Source organism: Pseudorasbora parva, chromosome 16 (genome assembly GCF_024679245.1).
Source record: "Pseudorasbora parva isolate DD20220531a chromosome 16, ASM2467924v1, whole genome shotgun sequence".
In the NCBI taxonomy this organism is placed as follows: Eukaryota; Metazoa; Chordata; class Actinopteri; order Cypriniformes; family Gobionidae; genus Pseudorasbora; species Pseudorasbora parva.
The window spans coordinates 11,454,428-11,480,810 of NC_090187.1; the positions used below are offsets into that span (position 1 = coordinate 11,454,428).

Consider the following 26,383-nt stretch of genomic DNA (forward strand, 5'->3'; position numbering starts at 1 on the left):
GGCCAGTACCCACAGATGAGTGGACAGATTCCAGAAGTTTATTGCGCAGAGTTTAAGGAACATAGCGTCGGTCGTTCTTCCAGCGTGAGTTTGATGGCAAGTAACTCCAAGTTGCTGATGTCGTACTTCTGCTCCGCCAGGGATAACTTTCTGGAGAAGAAGGCACATGGAAGAGGCTTGGCTACGTTCTCCTGCTGCTGTGATAAGATGGCTCCAACTCCGGTGGTTGATGTGTCAACTTTGACCCAGAACGCCTTGTTCGGCGTTCTGAAGCGGAGAAGCGGAGCGGAAGTAAAGCCCTCCTTCAGGGTCTGAATCACTTTCTCAGCCTCTGGATTCTAGGCTAGAGTTTTGGGTTTGCCCTTGAGGAGGTTAGTAAGCGGTGCAGCGAGCTAGCTGTAGTCCTGGATGAACCGTTGATAGAAATTTGGGAAACCTAGGAAGCGCTGCAATTCCTTTACTGTCGTAGGATTGGGCCAGGAAGTGATGGTGGCAACCTTCCCCTCATCCACAGAGACACCTTGGGCACTTGCGTAATAACCCAGGAACTGTACGTAGGATTGGTGAAAGCTGCACTTCTCGGCCTTCAGATACAAGGAGTACTTGGAGTCGTTGGAGAACTTCGGAGACATGGCGAAGTTTGAATGTCTCAGAGTTTCAGTCACATGGTCAAGGGATAGATGTTGCTCTGGCTATTTTTTTTTTCTGGCTGTCTCTTCTAGATGCCTTCTCTTTGGCTCTGCTCTTTGCTCTCTCTCTCTCTCTCTCTCTCTCTCTCTCTCTCTCTCTCTCTCTCAGGTAACATTCTATACATGCTGGGTACGATTAATGGTATTAAAAAGTTTTTATCATATCATCTATTTTGTAACTATATTAAGTGTAACCATAACCAGATTTTGTCATTAAATTCTTTCAGTTATAAATGATTTGCTAATTGTTTTGATTTGGTATTGACATTGAAGTGCTACTTATTTCAATACAATATAGTCACATTAAAGCAACGCTCTCGGACATATTTTGCTATTGTAACTGCACTTATTTCCGTCGTTGGTATAAGTTGCAGTGGGTGGTTATAGACAAGAAATGTACAGTTTTCTACCATCTTGCTGATAACGTTTTATTAGTCGTTCGGCAACCCTGCAGTCAGAACCACTGTAAGTGATCCACCCTTACAATGGACGGTGCGTTGACCAGACCATAGGGCATCATGAGATATTTGTAGTCGCCCGAGGGAGTAACAAAAGCCGCCGTCTTCCACTCGTCTCCTCTGATACTAATTATTTCGATAGGCAATGGCAGGTCTAACTTGGAGAACATGGTGGCCCCAAGCAGATGCTCGAAGGCAGCTGGATCGAGGGGAAGAGAATACCCAAACTTCTTGGTTATCTTGTCCAGTGCTCGGGAATCGATGCATGGTCGTAGACCACCATCTTGCTTAGCCACAAAGAAGAAGCTGGAAGCAGCAGGAGTCGTGGAAGATCGAATGTAGCCTTACTTGAGAGTCTCAGCGATGTACTCTTCCATGGCCTTCTGTTCAGGGATGGAAAGTGGGTATACATGACCACAGGGTACTGGCTCACCTGGTTCCAGGTCGATGGCGCAGTCCCATGGTTGGTGTGGTGGTAACTCTGAGGCCCGCTTCGGGCAGAAGATATCTGAGTAGGGCTTGTAACAGGCGTGAATGTCGATGGACCGCTTCTCGAGGGGACTTTCAATCGTCGTCGAATTCACAGAAATGGACATGGGAGAAGAACGTGGAGGTCTGGGTAATCGTGGAAAACAGAAAGGGAAACAGCTGGAGCCCAACTTCAGAACGTCTCCATTGCGCCTGGAGACCTCAGGATGGTGTTGGTTTAACTAGGGGAGCCCCAGGATGACTGCTAGACAGTGGTAGACAGTGGAGAGAAAGTAACAGCGGGACTTATCAGAGAACTCACCGACGTAGAGGACGGATGGAGCAAGCTTTGATATAATGATCATTTGCTCCACAATACAGACAGAGGTTCTGGGTCAGCCAGCGTGCTCGCTCACTGGGTGACAGATGTGCATGATCTACCAAGCCTGCAGTCTCCCTCTCATTTACTGAAGCTTTCGCGTCTCGATCGCCCCCCGGTGACCGGTCCCAGTATAGCCGCCCCTCTGTGTTTTCTAATGGACGTGAGACAAACTAAACAATAAAATTACACTTCAAATATTTTTTCCCCAAAGTTAGTTTATGTCATTGAAGGCAGTTATCATCACGATGATTTCATTTCAAGTGTTCGTTTTTAAAATAAGTTTAGTTTTAGTTAGTTATCTGACGCTTTAAAAACGGGGGGTGTGACGTCATGATAGACAGCTGAGACTGACGTCTTCTCTGAGTGAAGTTGTCACTGAGGCACTAACGGACTTTTTTCGGAATTTTTGGGAGCAGATTGGAGCTTTAGCTTTAATTTCTACATTTCCAAAACTGTTTATTTCACACCAACATAATTAATTGTTCTGCATCTGCGAGAGTGTGGGCAGGCTTTTGATATCGCAGCTGACCTTCCTGCTCTACTTCCTGCGCTCTACTGCGCAACTCCGGTCCCGAAATCGCTACTGCGCAGACTCGGTCCCAAGATGTCAGCGCCGTGCACCCCCGCCTGAAAGCTTCAAATATTGCAAGCGGAAACGGATGATGTCGAGTCGTCCATATTTTTTTACGGTCTATGTGATCTACTTGCATATTCTCTGGTGCTGGCGGCGGTGATCTCTCTCTGGCTGGAGGGGATGGTGAGTAGACTGCAACGGGGATATCTCAGAATAAAAACCTTGAGCGCGACGATCCACTCAAATGGATACCTGAATGAATTTCTCTAGACCCAGGGAATCATCGCAAATAGCAAGCTGTAGACGAAGTGCGGGGTTGAGGCCTTGACGATATGTGGTAATCTGTGCTCTCTCATTCCATCTGCTCGCAGCAGCCAGTGTTCTGAAAGTGAGGGCATATTCAGCAATTGAAGACGTGCCTTGACGTAGATGGTATAATCGCTCATAATCGCGGATATCCGGATCCATCTCCGGTCTTGATCTCACCTTCAGGATACACACACTGGACAAGGTTACGGTAAACACACAGGTAGGTTTATTGAACCACAGGGCAGTGAATGGAGCATGAATGGAATGATGAATGCGGAACAGTCTTACAGGATGCATGGAGAGAATGGCAGGATGCACGAAGACAACAGGGAAGGCACTCAGATGATGGGGAGAGACTCTGAAAATGCAGGATACACTGGAGACTGGTAATCGCTGGAGAACAGGTAAGTGGGTCTTTCCTAGTTCGAAGTGAGACGCTGACTGAGTGTGAGTGCTGAGACTATATGGGGAGTGGTGATGAGATGCAGGTGTGGGTGATTAGTACTCTGGTGACTGTGATCACTGTGTGCAGGAGGTGAGCGAGTCAGATCTGTGACACCCCACTGGCAGATTATTTTGCTTTTTGGGTGAACTAACCCTTTAACTGAAGCGTTGCGCTGGATTTCGCGGTTAGCAGCTGTGAACATAAAGCCCGCAGAGCGTTGTGTGTTTTTATTTTTAGATTATTTTATGTTAAATGCATTATATGAGTCGCATTTGCAAAAGCCAAAATTACATTCTTTTTATTTTCAGTGGTTAAATCAGCACTTGGCAACTTTTGCTCTCGGGGTCCCCCTACAGTTGGGAAAAATAATGTCCTCAACTACTGTCGTAAGCTCTGTCATCCTACAACAGGGGATGCCATCGCGCGTGCATTTGTTGACATGACAACCCTGATAGCCCTGAACTAGTAATGCGCGGGTCGTCTCATAACCCGCGTACCCCGTATTTCTATTTAGTGGTCGCGAGTGCGGGCGGGTTGTAAAAATATATACAGTGGTGCGGCGCGGGCCAAATAACTTCAAAAAAGCGTCCCCGCGGGTTGGTGCAGCTCTAACAGTTGAACACTGCAGGAGGAGTTCACATGCAGCTGTTCTTCTCAATTCAATGTTTGAGTGGTAGGTAATCACCATAACAAGCATGACAGCATCGGTCGGGCACGCCTCCCTCAGCTCACGTCAACGAGCAAACGCTGGTCCAATGTTGATCCTCGTCCTGCCTTTAATCCGATCACTTTTTCGTTTCCTCTTATTGCTTTCCTCCAACAAAACCTTTTCTTTCTTATTTGTCTGTGCTGCTTCGGACATGACTATATTATCCGACGAACAAAGTTGGGCTCGCACGTCCGAATTTAAGGAAGTGTGGGTGTTGGTGGAAGTGACCTATATGCCGTAAAGCAGTCGAATTTTGTAGTTCTTTTTTTTCTCGGGTTACTACCCGAAACCCGAAGTTTAAAAGTACGATTAAAAGCGATACAGACCCCATCAAGCTAAGGCAGACGTGTCACTCAACCTATTGTAAGTCACAAGAGTCTTGAAAATATATTATGAAGGTTGAAAAGTTAACTAGTGCTGTTTTAAAAAACGTAACCTATTGAATAGACTATCGCTGTAGCCTCGGATTTGATGACCAGACTTACAGTTCGTTGTTGAATGTGAAGACATCTCTAATTTGACAGTTTACCATCTGATCTCACTCAGTGATTGTAGGCTATGCAAAACAGGACGGAACCATGCAGTAAATGGAGGGAGATATTTTTTGCCAGAAATAAGACATAATTTTTTTTTTATTTGTTACTCTGGTAGATTATACATTTACAATTTTTATTTCATTACTAGAACTGTTACTACTAATAAAACCAATCTCTGGGGTTCCCAAAAGTGCATGGTCTTAGCTATGGCCCTTAGCTATGGCCATGAATGTCAGTCCTTTTCAGAAGACCACAAACACAAGGGTGAACTGTGACCTGCGGATTCGCATGACATGATGGCGTGTGATGAGTAGAAGATCGATACAAAAAAAAAACCACACAGACATGATTGTTATAATTATTGTTAAAAAAGACAAGTGGATTTCTAAATCCCAAAGTATACTTAGTTTTTTTAGGCATACGCTCACGAACGCACCACCTTACAAAGCATAATTCTTTTAACTTTTATGCGTACACAGGTGTTTGACGCATAGCTCGCTATGAGTTACAACCCATGTCAATAAAGCAAACATTTAAATGCGCATGTGCAACCTGCGCAGACAGTTAGATTTTTTTTCTTAGAATTGTGTCATATTAAGCGGTTTATATCTCACATTTCTGACTTTATACCACACAATTCCGACTTTATAACTTGCAAATATGACTTTCTAACAGGCAATTCTGACATTATAAGTCACAATTTTAACTTTATTACTTGCAATTCTGACTTTATAACTCGCAATTGCTGAGAAAAGTCAGAATTGTGAGATGTAAACTCACAATTGGTAGATAAAAAGTCGCAATTATGTTTTAAAAGGTTTTATTCAGTGGCGGAAACCAGCTTCCATAGTTCTGAGTGTTTTAACTGCAAAAAAAACAAAACAAAAATATTATATATGGAGGTTACGTGGCAATAAATGTATTAACCTATTTGAAGAAACTAGAAAATCTCCAAGAGGTGAATACAAAAGGGCACATTTCAATCACTGTCATTGAGTACCAACACATATGTAGCTTTGAAAACCCAACAGTGAATAAAACATATTCCATCAAATGTGTCAACCTTGATTGGACAAAAACTACAGCATCATCTTCACTTTTGAGTGTTTTTATTATCAATCTTATACTGAACTTTAGCATGAGTGGTTCGAGACGATTGACTGCTTCACTGGACTGAGCTGAGATATAAATTTGACTCAAAGAGAGAAAGTTCATGACCATCTGTCTATTAAGATGTGACAGCTGACCACACACACCCTTAGCCTGAGGCACCTCTACACCATCTGCCACCACACTGACCCTGCTGAGTGCCACGAGCAATCAGACACTCATGAAGGACAAACAGATCACGAGACAGACACAACGACATCTGCACAGACAGACAGACAGACAGACAGACAGACAGAGAGAGAGAGAGAGAGAGAGAGAGAGAGAGAGAGAGAGAGAGAGAGAGAGAGAGAGAGAGAGAGAGAGAGAGAGAGAGAGAGAGAGAGAGAGAATGAAGAAAACCCAATTCTGTAGGTTTTACAGCAATCAGAACACATTTGACTTTAATGTACACTAATGTGGAACAGGATTTTGGACCATGACGTTTTACTGTGGACGAAACGTAACTTACTACACGTAAACTTCAAAATTACAAAAGACATTCAGAGGTTTATTTGAATTCATTTATTTTCTGTTATATCAGAGAATAAGAAGGGAGAGATGGTCCACTTGTAGATTTATTACTGGGAAAAATTGTAAAACTCAATATAAAGGTTGAAGCCTGGTCTTACAGAAAGAGACAAATGTCTTCTCAGAATGGTGCATTATCTGGACCAGAGTGAAAAAAAAAGAAAGAAAAAAAAGAAAAAAAAAAACACGAACAAGTATTCACTTGACAGACACATTTTATCCAATGTGACATATAGAGGAACATCACTAGCAATTTGTCATTGGTCATAAAAAGAAGTGTGCTTAATCGCATTGCCTGCACTTGTGTTCTTGCAGGTAATACAGTATAAATTAAATAAAAGAGAGTATGCTTTCATGACCTTTTGTAATGTCAAAGTAAAAGTTTTACTTTGAAGTACATTTTAAAACATTCTAGTTTTGAAAATCTTTTATCATGCTTTAAAGGAACACTCTACTGGTTTTAGAAATAGGGCTTATTCAACTTCTTTCCTACATTTAGATATGTGGGCAAATGCATTTGTCTCAGTGCATGCATGGTTTTAGTTTGGCAGGGTTGCCGCTAGCTTAGCTTAATGAATGGAATCCTATGTTGCCAGCTAGCATATCAAGAGTAAAAGTGATAATTAAAAAAAACACCCACCTGATTACTTCTTGTGGCCTGCATATTCACAACGAATACAAATAGCGTTGCAGATTAAGACTAGGCGATTTCCTATGCAGATATTGACTTGGGACTATATTATTGGGAAGAAGACTTGGGCGCAGAGATATCACAGCTATTATCCTCACGTCATTCGGCTGTTGAGCGATCACAATGTGTTGTGTGATATCTCTGCGCCCAAGTAGCAGTGCTTTGCCTGTGCTTCCCCATAATATAGTCCCAAGTCAATATCTGCCCCTCAGGTCTCGATTCTGGCGCCAACTCTCTATTCCTTGTACAAGCTTCTGTATGTTCTGTATACCTATAAGGCATGAAACATCTTTCCATTTTTACACTCATTATACCTAGATTCAGAAATGATCCTTTGGTAATAAAATCTATATTAGTGTGCTTGTACGAGGTCAAAACTTGGCTAGAAAAGCCTTTAAATGTAGAACTGAGGTGATTCTTCTTGGTCCCACCAAAGTTTTTTTAGCCTACAGCATAGATTTGGGAAGCTTATCTGCTTTTAGCTGGTCGCAAGTACGGGACCTACACATTAATTTATGCGATTGTCTAGAACTTGACAAATATATCTCCCCTATGTTTGGATCTAGGAATCTATGTCTGATCTAGGGAAATTTACATATTCACCCTTTATTCAGTCCTTTGGATGGGATGATGATGGGATGAAAGAGTAGGGGTGTAACCCTGGCCAAATTTGCCCATTGGCCTCTGTCCATCATGGCCTCCTAATCACCCCTAAATACTGATTGGCTTTATCATTCTGTCTCCTCTCCAATCAGCTGGTGTGTGGTGAGCGTTCTGGTGCAATATGGCCATCCAGGTGGATGCTGCACATTGGTGGTGGTTGAGATTTCCCCCTTCTATATGTAAAGCACTTTGAGGACCCAGAAAAGCTATATAAATGTAACAAATTATTATTTTTAAAAGCTTAAATTGTTAAAGATTTGGCAAGAATATTCTGTATTTGTGCTTAGATTAAATTGTTTTATTTGTGAAAACGCACAATGCCTTGGCCAGGCATTTTTTGGTCTTATAAAGAAATTGTGAAGACATGCAAAAACAAGAGAGAAACTACAGAATGTTAATAACTAATTATGTTGTAGTCAATGAATGCTTTTTATTTTTTCTATGCAATTTGCATAGTAAAATAAAACATGTAACTGTAGTTTACCCCTTTTTTGCCAAATAGTTTAGTCAGATAAATACCTTAACCAAGTTTAGCGTTTTTTTTTTCTTCCCTCATTTTTTTCTCATATTTTGATGGTTTAGTCAATCTTATAGGGTCATTAAAAGCAAATCCTCAAACCAGTCCCCTCCAGACATCAGTTTTGGTGACTCCTCTATGGGATTATAATGCATTCATACTGTGGTTGATAGCCATTTACCTGTTATTCATAAAATAATGTATATGACTATAGTCTTGTATGACTGAGCACATACTTGCTGTCTCTCAGACACTCCCTGAGTACCAAAGAACCTGAACATTGTCTTCGGAGGGCTCGTTCAAGGGTTTGTCAAAGATATTGTCTAAGCGCTCTACAGTCATTAAACATATTTTTTAATGGTAACACATTATTTTAAGGTGGCATAGTTATTCAATTATGCATAATTACAAGAAAATAACCCTGAACCAAACCCTAACCGTAAACTGTATAGTACCTAGGCCTACATTAATATTGACAAAGAACAATGTCACTAACCTTTTTAATAAGTAAAAACAATTGAGTGCAGAACTATTAATTTAGGCTTGGGTGGTTACAGATTGCATAAACGGTGGCAAAAAGAAATGGCTCATCACTAGGCACTAAAACTGGATATACTATACAATACAATACAATTTTATTTGTTAAGCACATTTAAAATAACCGAGGTTAGCCAAAGTGCTGGACACTGACATAATTGCAAAAAAAAAAAAATATGTGCATTGCCACCTCGTGAATTCATACATTTTCAATAATTCAATACAACCTTGACAATGATCCTTTTTATTCAGTGAATCCTTGAATCAGTGTATTTTATGTCCTTTATTATTTCAGTCACACTTTATATTAGGTGTCCTTGAATACTAGGTACTTACATAAGTAAAAAATAAGTACAATGTACTTAGTGTGTTCATCTTGTACTGCAACAGTCTTTTGCTACTATTAGGTAGTTGACACGGGTTAGGTAGGGACAGGTTTGGTGGTATGTTTTAAGGGTAGGTTAAGATGTAAAGTAAGGCTCAGCAGTTTAATTAGATTTAATAATAATAAAAAAAAATACTTATTATTATATGCATGTATTTGATTTCACTTTATTTTCATGGTCCTTTAACACATTCTTTGACTATAAGTAACGTTGCACCTACATGTGTACTAACTCTCATTAGAGTATTATTAATAGAGTATTAGTAGACTCACTGTAAAAATCCCCGTAAAATGTACGGTAAAAAAACGGCAGCTGTTGTTTACCATAAAAGATTTTACAGGACAGCATATAATTTAAAGGTTTATAATGTGGTAATTTGCACTATAAAACAATAACGGTAACAAAAATATTTATTGAACTGAAATAATATTAAATAACCAACTTATTTAAATGCTAATATCTGTTATGTACCTTTTATATAATTTGACAATCACCAATTACAGTGCTAATTAGGTCTTAGAGTTAGGGTTAGAATAAGTTAACATATTTACAACGTTACTTATAGTCAGTAGAATGTCTATTGGAGGACCATCACAATAAGAGTTAAGCAGACAGTCTACTAATTCTCGAATGAGGGTAAGTTGAGATGTAGTTACTTATAGTCAACAGAATGTTTCTAAGGGACCATCAAAATAAAGTGTTACCAGGTATTTGTTAAAGCTACACTGTGTGATATTTCCTCCAATCTGAAAAGGTATATGACCAATCAGCGAATATTAGTTTCTGTTCCTCTCAATTCTGATTTCGTTTTTACTCCTACGGTGGCCGATTTAGTCCAAGATTAACATGGCAACCCCCCTCTCCACATTCCACACGCCCATCGAGTGTTAAAATGCGAAAGGCGAAGCTTAAATTTACGGGTATGTCCCTCTTTGGCTACTGTACTTTCAAGATGGAGGGGCAACATGGCGACTGGCATTCAAACTGCTCACCCGTATGTATTTTCAATGGCGTATTATACACTTACGAGAATACTTTATTACTTGAAAGAAGTATTAATGAGCACATATATTTTTTATGAACTAAGTGTTTTTAGGATTTAGTTAAGAATGAACTAAAAAAGTTACACAGTGTAGCTTTATATATAATGTAAAAACATGAATCAATAATGATTAATTTATAATTCATAATCAAATGTATTATAATTAATCATTAATCATAATTAATTTAAATGCTAGTACATAGTAGTTATAATACCCAATATAAAGTGGGACTGTCAGGGGAGTTTACCTTCTCTTCTCTTTGTCAAAAGATGCCCTTGCAAACATTGGTAATTTTTTTTTGAAGAGCGCGAAAATAAAGAAAACGATCTTGTGCGATCTTGTGGGCAGACATGTTGAGATCTGATTGGCTAATCACCATTATCTATATAGGTTGTAAATTATCATACGTAGATATTATTATTATTATTATTATTATTATTATTATTATTATTATTATTAATGTTTTTCCAATTTAATTTGCATGATGTTTTACGACACTAGTTAAAGGGTCATATAATGGTACATGCACTTTTACAAGTTGATTGTATGGAAATGTGTGTTAGCAGTGCCTGTACACAACCGTCCTATAATGATAAAAATCCATCCAGTGTTTTTTTTGTAATCTCCTTATATGTTTTCCCTGTCTCAAATCAAGCCGTCTGACCATGTGACGTCACACGATCGGACACCCCTCCCATGACTGATTGACAGCAGTGTTTCAACTCAGACCCGCACTGAGCGAGCTCATCATAGTCCGCCATTGTTGATAAGCTGGAGCAGAATGATGTCTCAGCGATTGTGGTGTTTTGTTCTTGGGTGTAATAATGAACACAGCAGTCATTTTGATGTTCCTAAATCCAAACTGCTGAAGACACAGTGGCTGAGGTTTTTTTTTTTTTCCAAAGGGAATATTCTCCCCATCAACGTCAATGCTTTTATATTTGCGCAAATCATTTCTTACCATACTGCTTTGTAAACGAGGGTCAGTATAAAGCAGGTTTTGCTGAGAAGCTGCTCCTGAAAAAAGGATCGGTACCAACGATTCGTGTTCCTGCTGCACCTCCAGAAGAAGTGAATGCAATGTTTGAAACGCTTGCATGCTTCGCGATGAATGCGGCAAAAGTTTACAGGGTAAGTTACATTACGGCATGCTTTCTATAGCACTATTTGCACGGGATTAGTATTACCTAGTGACCTCGGTGATTTAGAAATTACTCCCCCACATCTGAGTTTTGCGTGGCGCATTCACACGGGATAAGAAAAGCCTCTGATTTTATTTAAATTTACTGACTTCTCCGGGATATGATGTCAAGACTTCATTATAGATATAGCTGTATGAAATCATAAACAGCCATTGATATCGTTTTGATTATTTTATAGTAATAAATAAACTTAATTTTGTTCAGTTAGCGAACAGACGGCATGAACTGAGCACAGACCGGCGGCAGGAGTCAGATTTCATTTATCACGAGTGAGAAGCTGACATAGCCTACGGCGGAAGATTCATTTTCAATGCTAAATGTAAAAGCGCCTATTTAAATGAGCTTGTCATTGTACTGTTCTGTTATGTTTTTTATTAAGAATAGTATTGATGTTAATATTGAACACATCATTCAATCAGTTTACTCCCAAATTTATACTCATTCTAAAGTGAAAGTATAATCCGTGCGGCTGCATGGGAATTCATAACGGTGCGCATTATAAATGCAGACTTTATTCTTTGTGAAAGATAAAGATAGAAATGCTCACAGGAAGAAAACAAAAACGTGCAAAAATTATATACGATCCGCCTAATCCTGGCCAAATCACAGAGATGTCGATTCGCATAGGACAACTATTATCCCAGGACCTCGGTGTTTGGCGAAATATGGCAGGTAATTTGCGGGGGAATTTTTACTATACAAATTACAGACATGGCCGATTCGCACGGGATTAAGATCACAGACATTCTCTGCAATTATTACAAATCACCAGAGGTCCCCAGATAATTCTAGTCCTGTACGAATGGGGCTTTAGTATGACGTTCTTAATATAATTCATAATCCGACATGTATAATGAGCAACACCTTATTATCACATGACTGTCCTGTCTTGTGTGCACATGTGGGTTTTTTTTTTATTCTGAGCATGTGCTCATGTAATTGCCTGATGTTAGCTCTTATGCCAACCGCAGTTGGAACCAGCTTCCTGAACAGATCAAATGTGCTCCAACAGTAGCTACATTCAAATCCAGACTTAAAACACATCTGTTTAGCTGTGCATTTACTGAATGAGCACTGTGCCACTCTATGTCCGACTGATCTTATCTCTTTATTCTTTTTATAATTGTTATAGTTTACCTTTGTTCTTATCTTTGGTTATTGTTATTTTATGTTCATTTGAGTTAAATATGATGAGTGAAAACTGGGTTTGATGGAAATAGTAAGTTTGACAATAAGGTTTGAGTATGTGTAAATCTGTGGAGGGTATGATGAGTGAAAATGGGTTTAACAAGAAGGTTCCTGAGTAAAAATCAGGGAATAGTGATTAAAATTGATGTTATGAACGTGTTTGAGAAAGAAATGAAGGATAGGTGTTCTAATAAAGATGGTACATGTATGTAGGCTGTAGTGTAAACTGAAGAATGTTTAATTTTTTTTATATCAGACCACTATTGTGGATCTGACCATTTTTTACAACTTTTTACAACTGTTTTAACTATGCTTGTTTTTAATTTTCTATTCGTCCACATGGTATTCTTTTTTCTCATGCATATGTTACCACTATTTTAATTAATTTCTATGTAAAGCACTTTGAATTGCCATTGGGTATGAAATGTGCTAAACTAATAAAATTGCCTTGCCTTGCCTTGATCCCTCCCCCCTTGTTATCTGATTAGTGTTTGATTTCTCCCACCTGTTCCCTATGGATTTCTTCCCTCCCTTTATAAGCTCCTTGTGTTTGTCAGTCTGTGTCGTATCCTTATACTGTCTACGTCTCCCGTTCCCCTGTGACTTCTACGTGGTATGGTTCAGTTTATGTATTTTCTAGCTTATGTTTTTCCCCCTTGTGGGTTTTGTTTTGTTTTGTGTTAATGTTTTGTTTTATAAATGAATCATTGATTTCTGCACTTGAGTCCTCGCACCATTTCCTTTGTGTGTTCCCTACCGTGACATAAGGATACGACCATGTTGAGGACTCAGCAGAGAGAGGACTCGGTATCGCCTGCCAGCAGAACTCCCCGAGAAATGGTTCCTGTTTTGGCGGTCCCAGTTCCGGTGGACCCAGTTCAAGTGATCCCTACTCCGGTGATCCCTGTTCCGGGGGTCCAGAGTTTGATGGTCCAGAAACAGAGGAGGAGGAAGAATGGCTCCACATTCACCACCCACCCGGTGGTCCCTGTACCGGTGGATCATGTTCCGGTGGACTCAGTTCCAGTGGTCAGTGTTCCGTTGGTACGTGTTCTGGTGGTCTTGAAACAGAGGTGGAGAAGGAAGACTACCTCCGTGCCAGTTCCAGTGGTCCCAGTTCCGGTGGATTGTTTGCCGGTGGTCCCCGTGCCGGTGGGTCGTGTTCCGGTGTTCCCGATGCCGATGGTCCCCGTGCCGGTGGATCGTGTGCCGGTGGATGGTGTTCTGGTGGTCCCAGTGGCAGTGGATTATGTGCCGGTGGATCGTGTTCGAGTGATCCCGATGCCGGTGGTCCCTGCACCGGTGGTCCGAATTCCAGTGGTCCCAGTGTCGGTGAACTTTGTTCCGGTGGACACTGCTGGGGCGCTGAGGCGTCCAGCTCTGCCTGCGCCACTGAGGCGCCCCGCTCTGCCTGCGCCACTGAGGCGTCCCGCTCTGCCTGCGCCACTGAGGCGCCCCGCTCTGCCTGCGCCACTGAGACGCCCCGCTCTGCCTGCGTCACTACTCTTCCTGTGCCACTGAGGCGTCCTGCTCTGCCTGCGCCACTGAGGCGCCCTGCTCTGCCTGCACCGCCTGGACGCAGTCGGCAGCACTGGCCACTTGAACTTTGTGGGCCACCATGGCCTCCTGAATTTTGTTTTCCCTATTTTTCCCTTGTTAACCCCTCACCTTGTCTGTTCCTTCCTTGTCTGTTTCCCTTGTCCCGCCCTGGTCTGTCCCTCCCATCCCCCCCTTTTCTGTCCCTCCCATCCCCCCCTTGTCTGTCCCTCCCGTCCCTAGTGGAACGTCTAGTAGCCGCTCCTTAAGGAGGGGGTAGTGTCACATGCCTGTCCTGTCCTGTGTACATATGTGGGTTTTGTTATTCTGAGCATGTGCTTATGTAATTGTCTGATCCCTCCCCCCCTTGTTATCTGATTAGTGTTTGATTTATCCCACATGTTCCCTCTTAATTTCTTCCCTTTATAAGCTCCTTGTGTTTGTCAGTCTGTGTCGTATCCTTGTACTGTCTACGTCTCCCATTCCCCTGTGACTTCTACGTAGTATGTGTTCAGTTTCAGTTTATGTATTTTCTAGTTTATGTTTTTTTTTTCCCTCATGGGTTTTGTTTTGTGTTTATGTTTTGTTTTATAAATAACTCATTAATTTCTGCACTTGACTCCTCACACCATTTCCTTTGTGTGTTCCCTACCGTGACAGTTATGGTTATTACAAACTGTGTACGCTGATAAAGTTAACTTGGTAACACTACAGTAAGCGTACTTTTGTATATGGTTTATAACGGTGTTTGTTGAAACATTCCTCTGGTGACCTAATGTCAGTACTGCAGTCCTGACAGTTGTACCTAACACTGCATGGATAACATTATGCAGCACTGACAAGCCTACATTTACAGAAAAATGTTTTTCATGACTATTAGCTGTAACATCAATCTGTCAATGAACTAACTTATAAATCAGTAAACATATAGCATTCCTATCTCACTACACTAACGTTACCCTGCCTACATCGCCAGGCCGTCATCTTGTTTCGGGTTCAAATTGATACTATGTGTCCTCAGAGACTCCCGTTCCTATTCTTTCTCCAAAATATTCCGCAAGTGTTTTCAAGGCAAATCTCCACAAATGCCCCACAGAGTAGAGGGGTGGGGTGAGCAAAGCTGATTAGCATTAAAGGCACATGCTGTGAAATGGCTTGCTGAAAACAGACCTGTTTTTATAGGATAATTTTTAAATATATTACAAACGTTTTATTTAGACTCTAAAGAATCATATTAACTTATACAAAAATGGCATTATATGACCCCCTTTAAAGGCACAATATGTAAGTTTTAAAGGGGGGGTGAAATGCTGTTTCATGCATACTGAGCTTTTTACACTGTTAAAGACTTGGATTCCCATCCTAAACATAGACAAAGTTTCAAAAACTAATGTTGGACGTTTGATACAGTATTTCTGTGTCAAAAATACTCCTTCCAGTTTCTCACACGTTTCGGAGAGGTTTTTTGAGTATAGCTCGACTTGACGTTAAAAAGAGCGGAAGGTCCTTGTATGGGCCGCACGGGCTCTTCTCCCGGTAGGGTGCCTGACTATAGCGAGAGAGGAAATGCACGCCCATAAACACTAGCTCAGCTGCAGATCCACTCGTCCGTGAACACTTATGTCGTTATAGTCCGCGCCGCGCTCCACTTTATTCCTGAGTGACATCAAGCAACTTCGAAGCACAACTTCACAACATCGCTTCAGTCGCGTCTCAAAGTGGAGCTTCACGGTCACTGCTGTCACAGGACTTCACCAAATCATACCAAAGAAGTGTGTTTTTGACAGAGCGGTCTCAGCAATAAAGGTTCGGTCCTGCTTTGGAAGCAGCCGGTGAGTAAAAATTCTTCAAATGTCTGTGCTGTTGGCTATCGTCGCATGATTAACGTTAAACATCAGTAAACGACACGATCGCGTGCTTCGTCATTCAAATGCGCTAACGGACTCCATTGTTGTTCTATGTATAACGTTACACTAGTCTGACGTGCAAAAACGTTTTGCTTGCTACTGCTAAGGTTTAGTCGCATACAATAGTCCATACACCGAATCATGTCCTCATAAACTGCGAGTAAACAAGCGCAAATGTTGACAGGCCAATAAATACAGTACATACCACAGAGGCGGAAGTCCTGATGTTGCTGTTTCTCCTGTTCAATTTATTTCAGCCTCAGATTTGATTCTGGATCATATATCTCTTAGCTGAGATAGCCATGGGTTTCTTCACGCTTGAGGACGTCACCTCATTGTTCGCGATCGTCATTTTTTAGCTCCGCCCACTCGATACGCCTCCAAGCGCTTGTTTTTTTCCGGAAAGACTCGGTACAGCCTATCTTTCTTTTATAAATATAATAAAACTAAAGACTTTTCAAAAATATGAAGGATGCAATACTACTCTATAGGTACTCAAAATTGACATGAGATTGACTGAAACTGAGTGTTTCACCCCCCCCTTTAAGCAAATTTTTGAATGATGGGAGGTTAGTTGTTTTTATCATCCAGAGATGTATGAAATTCATGAATCATGTTCACAGATGAGGTAATTTTGTATTAACTGCATGCTTGATCACACTGTTTTACGTCATCATGATGAATTAGCTACAAGGAACGTGAAATGTAATGCAATATTGGCCTGTTACTGATATGCAGTAGCATACAGTGGGGTTTCAATCAGGGCCTTCACTAACGATCAACACACTCCATGCCGTCGCCATAACAACACCACACACAGATACATAAAAAATACAATAATGCACTGTATGCACTACTGTTCGAACCCCACTTTCAAAATGCTCGTTAGGAAGGGGGCATGCAACATAAAAGGACATGTGAGACAAAAATCCAATTAACGTTAACTATTTATTAATACCACTGCACTCACGTGTCACCATTTAGGCAACTGGTGAAATGAATCAAAATCAACTCACTGGCACAAATACTTTTAAACAAACAAACAAAACACAGACCAACTAGAACATCAAAAGAAACACAGAAAAAACAAAGCTTGTCAGCATCCGGCTTGACATCAGGATGCACACAAAGCTCATTATAACGCAGCCCGTCATCTGCGCTGGCTAGGCAGCAAGAGAATACAGAGCTCTGCGCTAGCTGTACACCAGTCATAGCGGTCATGGTTACCCTCAGTGAAGTGCCGCAAAAATAATATTCCGGCCTTGGCGAGCCCATCTAACTAAGGTTTAGGTCTTCCCTTTGAAATGATCTTTCTTCTCTCTAAACGAACGCTTTAAAAAAGGCACTCTGAGAAAGAAACGGGATCGATAAGAGCTGTGAAAGCACCGGCCATAGCTTATTTAAAGGGTTAGTTCACCCAAAAATGAAATTTCTTTCATTAATGACTCATCCCAATGTCTTTCCACACCCGTAAGACCTCCGTTCATCCTCGGAAAACAGTTTAAGGTATTTTAGATTTAGTCCAAGGGCTTTCTGTCCTTTAAATGTAAGTGTATGTCCACTCACTGTCCACGTCCAGAAGGTAATGAAAACATCATCAAAGTAGTCCATATGTGACATCAGTTGGTTAGTTAGACTCTTTTGAAGCATCGACAATACATTTATGAATAAGCAGATTGATTTGTGATTCGTATCGCCAATGTCACTTGATTTCAGCAGTTTGCCAGTTTGACACGCAATCCGAAATCATGATTCATGACCGTTTGAATCTTTATTTGAGGAACACGGAGGAGAAGACAATGCTGAATAAAGTCGCATTTTTTGTTATTTTTGGACCAAAATGTATTGTCGACGCTTCAAAAGAGTCTAACTAACCAACTGATGTCACATACGGACTACTTTGATGATGTTTTCATTACCTTCTGGACGTGGACAGCAAGTGGGCATACACTTACATTCAAAGGACAGAAAGCCCTCGCACTAAATCTAAAATATCTTAAACTGTGGTCCCAGAATGAACGTAGGTCTTATGGGTGTGGAACGTCATTGGGGTCATTAATGAAAGAAATTTATAATAGTTGCATAATTTATTCTCTTAATGTCTATTTAATTAAAAAGATGAAAACAGTATGGCCTGTGGCATTTTAATTAAGTTAGTTTTGGGTTAGTGTAATTGTGTACCTGTTGCTCAGTTTACATTCTGAATTATCTATCAGGGTGATCTGCTGAATTAAATATCATTTTTCTGAAGCAGCATTCTCATCAGCTTTGATGTATTTAATTCTTTATATTTATGAAGATGAATATTTGTTAAAAGTATTGCGCTCTTATACATTACATTACGGTACTCAAGATTACCTAGAGTTTTTATTTGGAGGCATACGGCTTTTGTACGTGATGACGTTGTGATTACGTGATGTTCTAAGCTGAAGAAAAATGTGAACTGATGTTATGTTCAAGTGAGGCTCCTAAAATAAAAACTGCTAAAAGGATAAATAAGCATTGGACAAACTTTCATTGTCAAAGTTTCGTTGTTTTTTTTTTTGAGTGAATGTAAATGGCGCACTCGGGTGCTCAACAATCTTATTAAATATAGGTTATGCTTCAGCTTTCCTTTAGAATAGGACAATTTGTTACCAGTCAAATTAAATAATTTACACTGAAAAATCACACCTGCATTAAATAATATTATGAGAGATATAATAATATTATTGAGCGTCGAGAGCTCTGCTAAGTGATGAACTGTGCCTTGGAATCTCATATGGTCCGTTTTTTCCGGAAGAAAACACTGAACGCAACAGAGAAAATAAATAAATAAAAATAAAAATGTCCACGTTATTAAATTTCACGAACCTAATTCCTATCGACCAGCTCACTCGAGACTGTTTTCCAAGATGGCGCCTGTCCGTGAACGCGTAATGCACTGTGTTTATAAAATGTCTTCTTATTAAACTGTTTGTACACTTACAAAGTTCTCAATGCTTCGGTTTACATGTAGGGAACCTCATTATGCTGTGTTAGTGTGAGGCTATTTTGAGCCTTGTTAGTGGTATTAACTATCGATTTAATTTCACTACACTACTACCGGTTTTTAGAGATAAAACTCTTTAAATTCGAATTTCATGAAAACGCATCCCAGAGAACGATCTACTCTGTAACCATCTGTTAATTACCCCTAGGTTAATTTCTCACCGGAGTTGTCCTTTAAGTAAAGTACAACTACATGAAAAATTTACTTAACTAAGAATTTGTACTTCATTACATTCCACCACTGATAATAACACTTTTACACTTACAGATATCACTATTTGCACTTAGTGTTAATAGCCGCTGCTTTAAAACAATCATACTAAAAGTAAATTTGAAAGAACCCACAGTATTTGTGATTAGTGGCTAAATTTAAAACAAATTTTATTTCACTGCCATGGTCACCAGACTTGATAAAAGCATTACTGAAATATAAACTAAGTGCAATATAACTGTATGTGTAATTTCATCAGCATAACCCACACAGGGTTACATGACTATTACTATTAAATAATATACATTTGTTTACCAAAACACATGCAAGAGCAGGGTCTCTGTCAAGTCCAAGTTTGTTGCAAAGCTCTTTCCATCTCGGAAAAGCCACGCCAATATTGATCTTCGTTTTATTTCTCTGTTTGTTTCCAAAGCCTGCTTGCCTCAGTTGATCTTTGTTTAAGTGTTTTTTTTTTTTTTTTTCTGTACTCGTCATTGAATAATCGTGATCCATAAGGACAATACATTAGCAGTGTACTAGTCTATTGCCATGGTTTCAACAAGCGGAATCCGAAGATGACGCATATACATCATTGATAGACTGCAATGACAAGGGATGAGCCATTATATAAAGAGGTGATGAATTGAGAAATCAACTTTCCCTTGAGCTTTTGATATATAAAAGGTCATGGTAATATAAGATTATCCTGTAAGTTTCAGAGCTGCAAACTTCCTTCCTAAAGTCAAAGAAAAGCTTTTATAGACACCAGTTCCAGAAAACGATGTTGTGCTTCATCCTTACGTCATCGCGCGACAAAACACACCTCTACAGAACGTGTAATCCATTTGCCCTGCCCAACGACTCATGGAGCTGTTCGAATCATTAGCCAGCAGCAATAAATATGTGAAAGAAGATAGCAAGATATTGTGGAAGAAAACAGTCGCTGCATATCAATCAATCAATCAACTTTATTTCTATAGCGCTTTTACAATGACGATTGTTTCAAAGCAGCTTCACAGTGTTAAACAGGACAATATTGCAACAAAATTAGATTTGGCTGTACAGTCGTTCTGGAGAAAACAGTGATGTTATCAGCTTATTTTAATTTATCATAGAGCGACAAGCTTCCTTCAGACCATAATATTAGGAATGTGTGATAATCCATTTATTTTTAATGAAGTTCCAGCTCACGTGGGGAAGAACCATAGACTGTACAAAGTATGGATGTAGTGTCCATATTCACCCATAGGATTCCGATAAGCCGTTCTGAAGCTTTAAGTAGGGGCGAGCTGGGCGGTGCCATCTTGCGAGCGAGTGTCACACCCGGATAACAGAAAATGGGCAAAAAGACTATAGACGGCGAATAAATGGCTATCCACCTGTCACTCAAACTAACCTTAATTTTGCAGAATTATAAGGCTTTATATAACATAAACGAATGAGTTATAAAAAAAATCACCAACCACAGTTGTCATGAAGGTCAAAATTAGCCGTATAGGCCAAAACCACAATTTGTACCAGGCTGTAAACATGTTTTTTTCTGCTGTAAAGTTGGGACTTTAACATGGGGCTCATTGAGATTCTTCTCCCTTTTGGAGCCTGTCCCTAGTGGCCAGTTGAGGAATTGCAGTTTACATTACTTCCGTATTGGCTTCAAGAGAGATCGCGGGAGGTTGCCCCTTGGGAAGGACGTTTGTGTGTTCGCTTCATTTCACCGTGGAATCGTTTGTAACCAAGCCTCAAGTGTTGGATTTGCAGACACAATGTTGTGCCTTCTTGGATCTGACAGGAATGGTGCAACAAACTTATGTGAGTAAAACGTCTTTTTTATATGTAGTAATAGTAGTCTGGGGGCAACCAAAATGTACACCTGTCGGCAGAAATTATTTCTTTATCTGGTTGCGCGTGTGTGTGTGTTTGTGTGTGTGTGTTTGTGTGCGTGTGTGTGAGTGTGAGTGTGCGTGTGCGTGTGTTCACGCTTATATCGACCGATCCTGCGGGCCATGTAATACAGAAATAATATTCCAATCAATCGAGGGTGGATGAGAAATAAATCATTGTGTTTGCTTGATAAAGACGTTTACCAGCCCTGTGGTTGAGAGAATCTTTGCAGTTGCCGCTTTAATCTCTCCCTTATGTGAACTGACACTGGGGCATAGATATCACAGCAGCTGAAGCTCATTAAATATGCAAATCTTATCCAATCCTAGCCATGGGCGTTTACTTCCAAATCTCCATTTCGGACTGCCCATCAAAATCCAGCATTCAGAAGAAAGCCTTAAAACCAGTGTATAAAAGAGCATATTACTTATTAGTTATGATGTTTTTGAATGTAAAAACCACACAAACGTCATTAGTTGGCCTCAGACAACAGTATAAAAAAAGAAATAAAAAAAGCCAGTTCATGATTTATTATATAAAATCTTATATATTTTGCCTTTAATGTAATTGGATGGTCAATTTTTATTTTGTTAACAAAGGGGTTGCCATGCCCTCATATCCCCGTCAAATCAAGCACTGTTTTATTTATTTTTTTCAGATTGTTTTACTTGATTTGTTATAGAAACACAATTCCGATAAATGATTTTGGTCGTTCCATTCAAGTACATATGCAACCCGATCACACATAAATGCGTATAAATAGTACGAGTGTGCAATGTCGTGGAATGTATACGCCAAAACTCATTTTGGCGTGCATATGATACGCTGTTTTTTGCGTGTATATGATACGCACTTTATGGCGTATATATGACACGTGCTTGGGTAGGTTTAGGGTAGCGGGGCGTATATATGACACGCGCTTGGGTAGGTTTAGGGTGGTGGGGTGGGGGGTTCGTATGTATAATACGCCATAAAATGCGTCTCATATGCACGCGAAAAACCGCGTGCCATAGACACGCCAAAATGAGTTTTGGCGTATACATTCCACGACATTGCACACTCGTACTTTTTATACGCATTTTTGTGAGAATACCCTGACATATGAGATGTACTGCTCTGCATGCGGCATTATGACCGACTCATTATGGCACTAAGTCTTTGGATATATCTATGAAATAATCTGTAGTTATTACTTTTGTAGAGACAGAAATCTATCTAAATTCAAGCTTATGATTTATGACTAATAAATCTAAAGGTGCAGGAAAATGATGTCATGACACAAACTGACTGATGGCCCAATGAGAACACACACAGTTCCAAACCCTTATATCAATGATACAAAGCTCTATGTTATATGCAGGTGACAGAGGAACAAATCTGAGAACTATACAGAAATCTACTTTGTGCAATGAAAAAGGAATTCTTTCATCGCAATAAAAGGCTACTTCAAATGACCATCAAAGAAGAAAGATGCTTTTTGCCCTCATAATGGTGTAGTTACGTCATCTACCAGCAGGGGCTAACTGAACCACACTAACCAGCCAAACCTTGATCTGTTGGCACATAGTCACCTAATGTTCTATTAATATTTGAGCTGGATGGTGTGGCAAAGACAACCTAAAGCAACATCCATAGCACTGCTGTCATTTGCCACTCACTTGGCCATTCAAAAATTATTTTCTAACATTAAAAACTAAACTTGCCCCTAAAATAGCTTACAAAAATGCCTGGATGAAAAAAAAAACACTCCCCAACATACAAAACATTCCTCTCAGGCAAGAGATCAGCTCAGAGAGGGACAGAGTTTTCCTCCTCTTAATGTTTTTGTAGGCATCACAATGTCGAGCCGAGGGGAGAAGGGGGAGGAGGGACAGAGGGAGGGAGAGAGAGAGAGAGAGAGAGAGAGAGAGAGAGAGAGAGAGAGAGAGAGAGAGAGAGAGAGAGAGAGAGAGGGAGAGAGGGAGGGGAAGGAAGCAAATGAGAGGAGAAAGTGGAAGCAAGAGAGTGTCAGTGAAAGAAGGCAGTCTGACTGCACAGAAAAGGCGCTCGGCAAACAGCGCGCGCTCATTGAGTCAGTTATATTCTGAACACGGACGGCTGGTGCATTTGAGCTCAAGAAAACAGTTTTCAGTGCGGAGGGACAGGACAGAGACAGACAGAAACAGAGGAAGTGGAGTGAAAAGAGTAGAGGAGAGGTTCTTTGTGGAGAGATGGACTCAGATTCTGGAGATCAGAGTGAAGGAGAGATCTCTCCAGGTAAGGGATCGGTCCTCTCTTTCTCGTCTTCTGTTTCTCAAACTTGGTTTGCAGCTTCTGGTAGCGCAGGCGAGCACAGACACGTGCTGCCACTTTTCTCATTAACACATTTAACATTCATCATAGTACTCATCTTCCTTGCCCGAAGTGACAGCCTGTGACAGGGCGTCCATCCGCCAAGTGCTTGTGTCATCTCTTCAGAGCTTTATTATCTGTGGTTTTGCTCTCGGAGGAAAAGTTAATCTGTGATATTTGAGCTGGCTGAATGCAAGGGTGGTGGAAAAATGAACAGCAGCACTTTGGTTTATGGCTGGCAGGGTTCACAGACTCTACTGATTATGATACAACCAGGCAGACAAACTTAAATCAACCTTGTGATTAAAAAAATAAGCATAATCTCGCTGAAAGAGTTGTGAAAGGACCAAAAGCAAAGACACAAGACAAACGAGGTCTCTTTAATGTCTCAGTTGAGAGATTTTCCTCCTTTGTTTCCTGAAAAAAAAACACACACACACACACACACACACAAAAAATATGTCTCTTCTAGAGTTCCAGAAGAGATTTCACCAAAATTTGCTCAGAATTGCCAAGATACCAAAGGCTACCATCAAAAGACAGAGATCTCATTTGAACTCAGACAGTTCCTCCTAGAGCAAATGATCTGACCTACACTATGCACATTCATTTTATAACTCTATACTCTTGCTGTGTGCCAGTGTTTTGATAATAAGCCAGATACTACAAATATATACATAACCTAGAACTTCTGAATGACATGGAAGTATTCTTACAATTAAATACTACCAACATTTTGCAATATTTAGCAAGGAGTCCTCCACAAAAATTCCACAAACTTCCTGAGTTAAAAGAATTTAACTGAAGAGCGTGTGACCACTAGATATTTAAATAAATAAATGTTGACCAAACTTTTACAGTTGGAAGAACTATTCCTGCAGGACTCGCTCTATCCATTGCTGACGAGGCATAAATGCGGTAATGTCAGTTGTATGTGTAAGTCATTACATTAGTGGGGCGTCTGACAGCTTGAGGTATTCTACTTCTTTGAGGTTTGGCTGAAGGTCTCTCTCAATGAGTTATGGACTGGAGAGGGAGATGCTCTTTCATGTTTATTTTTTCTCAGTTTTCTTGGCTGAATAATTTACCAGTTTGCCTCAGACTGCATGGCCATGGACCACCCAGATCTATTGGCAAAAATATGGCAAGTTCTCTCAGAAATGTCAGAACTGTGTCTACACAACTTTGGGGAACAAGGACATACAGGTTTATTTCTGGACTGGTAAACGGCAGCAGTAACTTGTCATATAACGGAGAAGATTGTTATAACTGGATGTGCAGTCTAGTTCAGCGTACTTTGGCATTTTAAATTGCAGTTTCATCAGTTCTGATGCTCATTTAATCATTAAACTGTAAAGGTTAAATATGTTTTTATCCCTGTGATCCATCCAAGGTGTGTCCCTGCCTAAGATCCAAAATGCTGTGATAGGCTCTAGCATCCCTGCAATCCAACACAGGGCAAGCGGAGAATAGATGGATGGTTAAACATAATTATCTTACTGTATGCAATGGAGGAGGGTCAACTCAAGATCTAATATACCCCCCTATGGGACTACTATGCATGGAGATGATTATAGGCAAAATAACTAAAGTATAGATGTGGTGTTGGGGAGGTGGAGATATGCCGGAACAACTGACATCAGAGTAATGTAATGAATGCTCTGGTGGTTAATTAGAAGACTAGATGGGATTACTCTTCCAGAATGTATGTTTAGAAACTTTAATTTAATTTAAAGGGAAGCCCTTTTTTACAAGATGTAAAATAAGTCTCTGATGTGTATGCGATGTTTTAGCTCAAAATACCCCACAGATATTTTTTATAGCATGTTAAAATTGTCCCTTTTTGAGGGTGAGCAAAAACACGCTGTTTTTGTGTGTCCCTTTAAATGCAAATGCTTTCAAGAAGAGGGCAGAGCTTCAAGATCTCAGCTTTGATTACCTCTCGCAGACATGCACTGAAATGGTCAGAAACTGTTTAGCATTTTATGTTCAAACCGGAGTCAGACAATGATGGAGAAACTCACTAAGAGGTGACAACATGTAGAATGCAACAGGATGTTTTTGAATGGTTAGTTGATGAATTTATGTTGCTCATGTGGAGATAAATATCTTCAAGTCATTGATTAGCATATTCTGTCATGATGTTGTAGATGTCTGCAGAGTCAGAAAATATATGCTCATGCATGAAGACAGAACAGGTCTAGTTTTGTTTAATTATGGTTATAACTTACACTCACCTAAACGATTATTAGGAACACCTGTTCAATTTTTTCATTAAGTGAATTATCTAATCAAACAATTACATGGCAGTTGCTTCAATGCATTTAGGGGTGTGGTCCTGGTCAATCTCCTGAACTCCAAACTAAATGTCAGAATGGGAAAGAAAGATGATTTAAGCAATTTTGAGCGTGGCATAGTTGCTGGTGCCAGACGGGCCGGTCTGAGTATTTCACAATCTGCTCAGTTACTGGGATTTTCACGCACAACCACTTCTAGGGTTTACAAAGAATGGTGTGAAAAGGGAAAAACATCCAGTATGCAGCACTCCTGTGGGTGAAAATGCCTTGTTGATGCTAGAGGCCAGAGGGGAATGGGCCGACTGATTCAAGTTGATAGAAGAGCAACTTTGACTGAAATAACCACTTGTTACAGCCAAGGTATGCAGCAAAGCATTTGTGAAGCCACAACATGCACAACCTTGAGGCAGATGGGCTACAACAGCAGAAGACATCACCGTTATCATTACGTACTGTATTGCAATAAATGTGAAAAGACTGACGCGACAGCTTGAGTGGACTCCTCGATGTGCTCTACTACAACAACTCTTGCTCTTCTCAACATCGCCTTTGTTGTGTGTCCCTGGGGGAAGGGTTTATGTAATTGTTAGGTTTAATGTTGTCACTATCCTGTAAATAAGCTCATTGTAGTCCCTACTAGCTGTTTGTTGTAGTCCGATGTCCGAAAGCGATTTCTGAAAAAAAAAAAATACTGTATATCTCCCTTTGCTTTGAAC

The 26,383-nt window shown here is 40.3% G+C and overlaps 2 protein-coding genes across 2 annotated transcripts in view; both read left to right on the forward strand.

Moving 5' to 3' along the window:
- The first annotated feature begins 13,251 nt into the window (after window positions 1-13,251).
- LOC137043782 (uncharacterized) lies at window positions 13,252-13,995 on the forward strand. Its single transcript, XM_067420200.1, has one exon. It carries the CDS (start codon window positions 13,252-13,254, stop codon window positions 13,993-13,995), a length of 744 nt encoding a protein of 247 aa, XP_067276301.1.
- Window positions 13,996-23,002: 9,007 nt separating this feature from the next.
- tnfaip8l3 (tumor necrosis factor, alpha-induced protein 8-like 3) overlaps window positions 23,003-26,383 on the forward strand; it is a 63,965-nt gene continuing 60,584 nt past the window's right edge. The window contains exon 1 of the mRNA XM_067419280.1: window positions 23,003-23,295. Coding sequence (XP_067275381.1) covers window positions 23,250-23,295 — 46 coding nt within the window. The 5' untranslated portion in view covers window positions 23,003-23,249. The remainder of the gene's footprint in view (window positions 23,296-26,383) is intronic.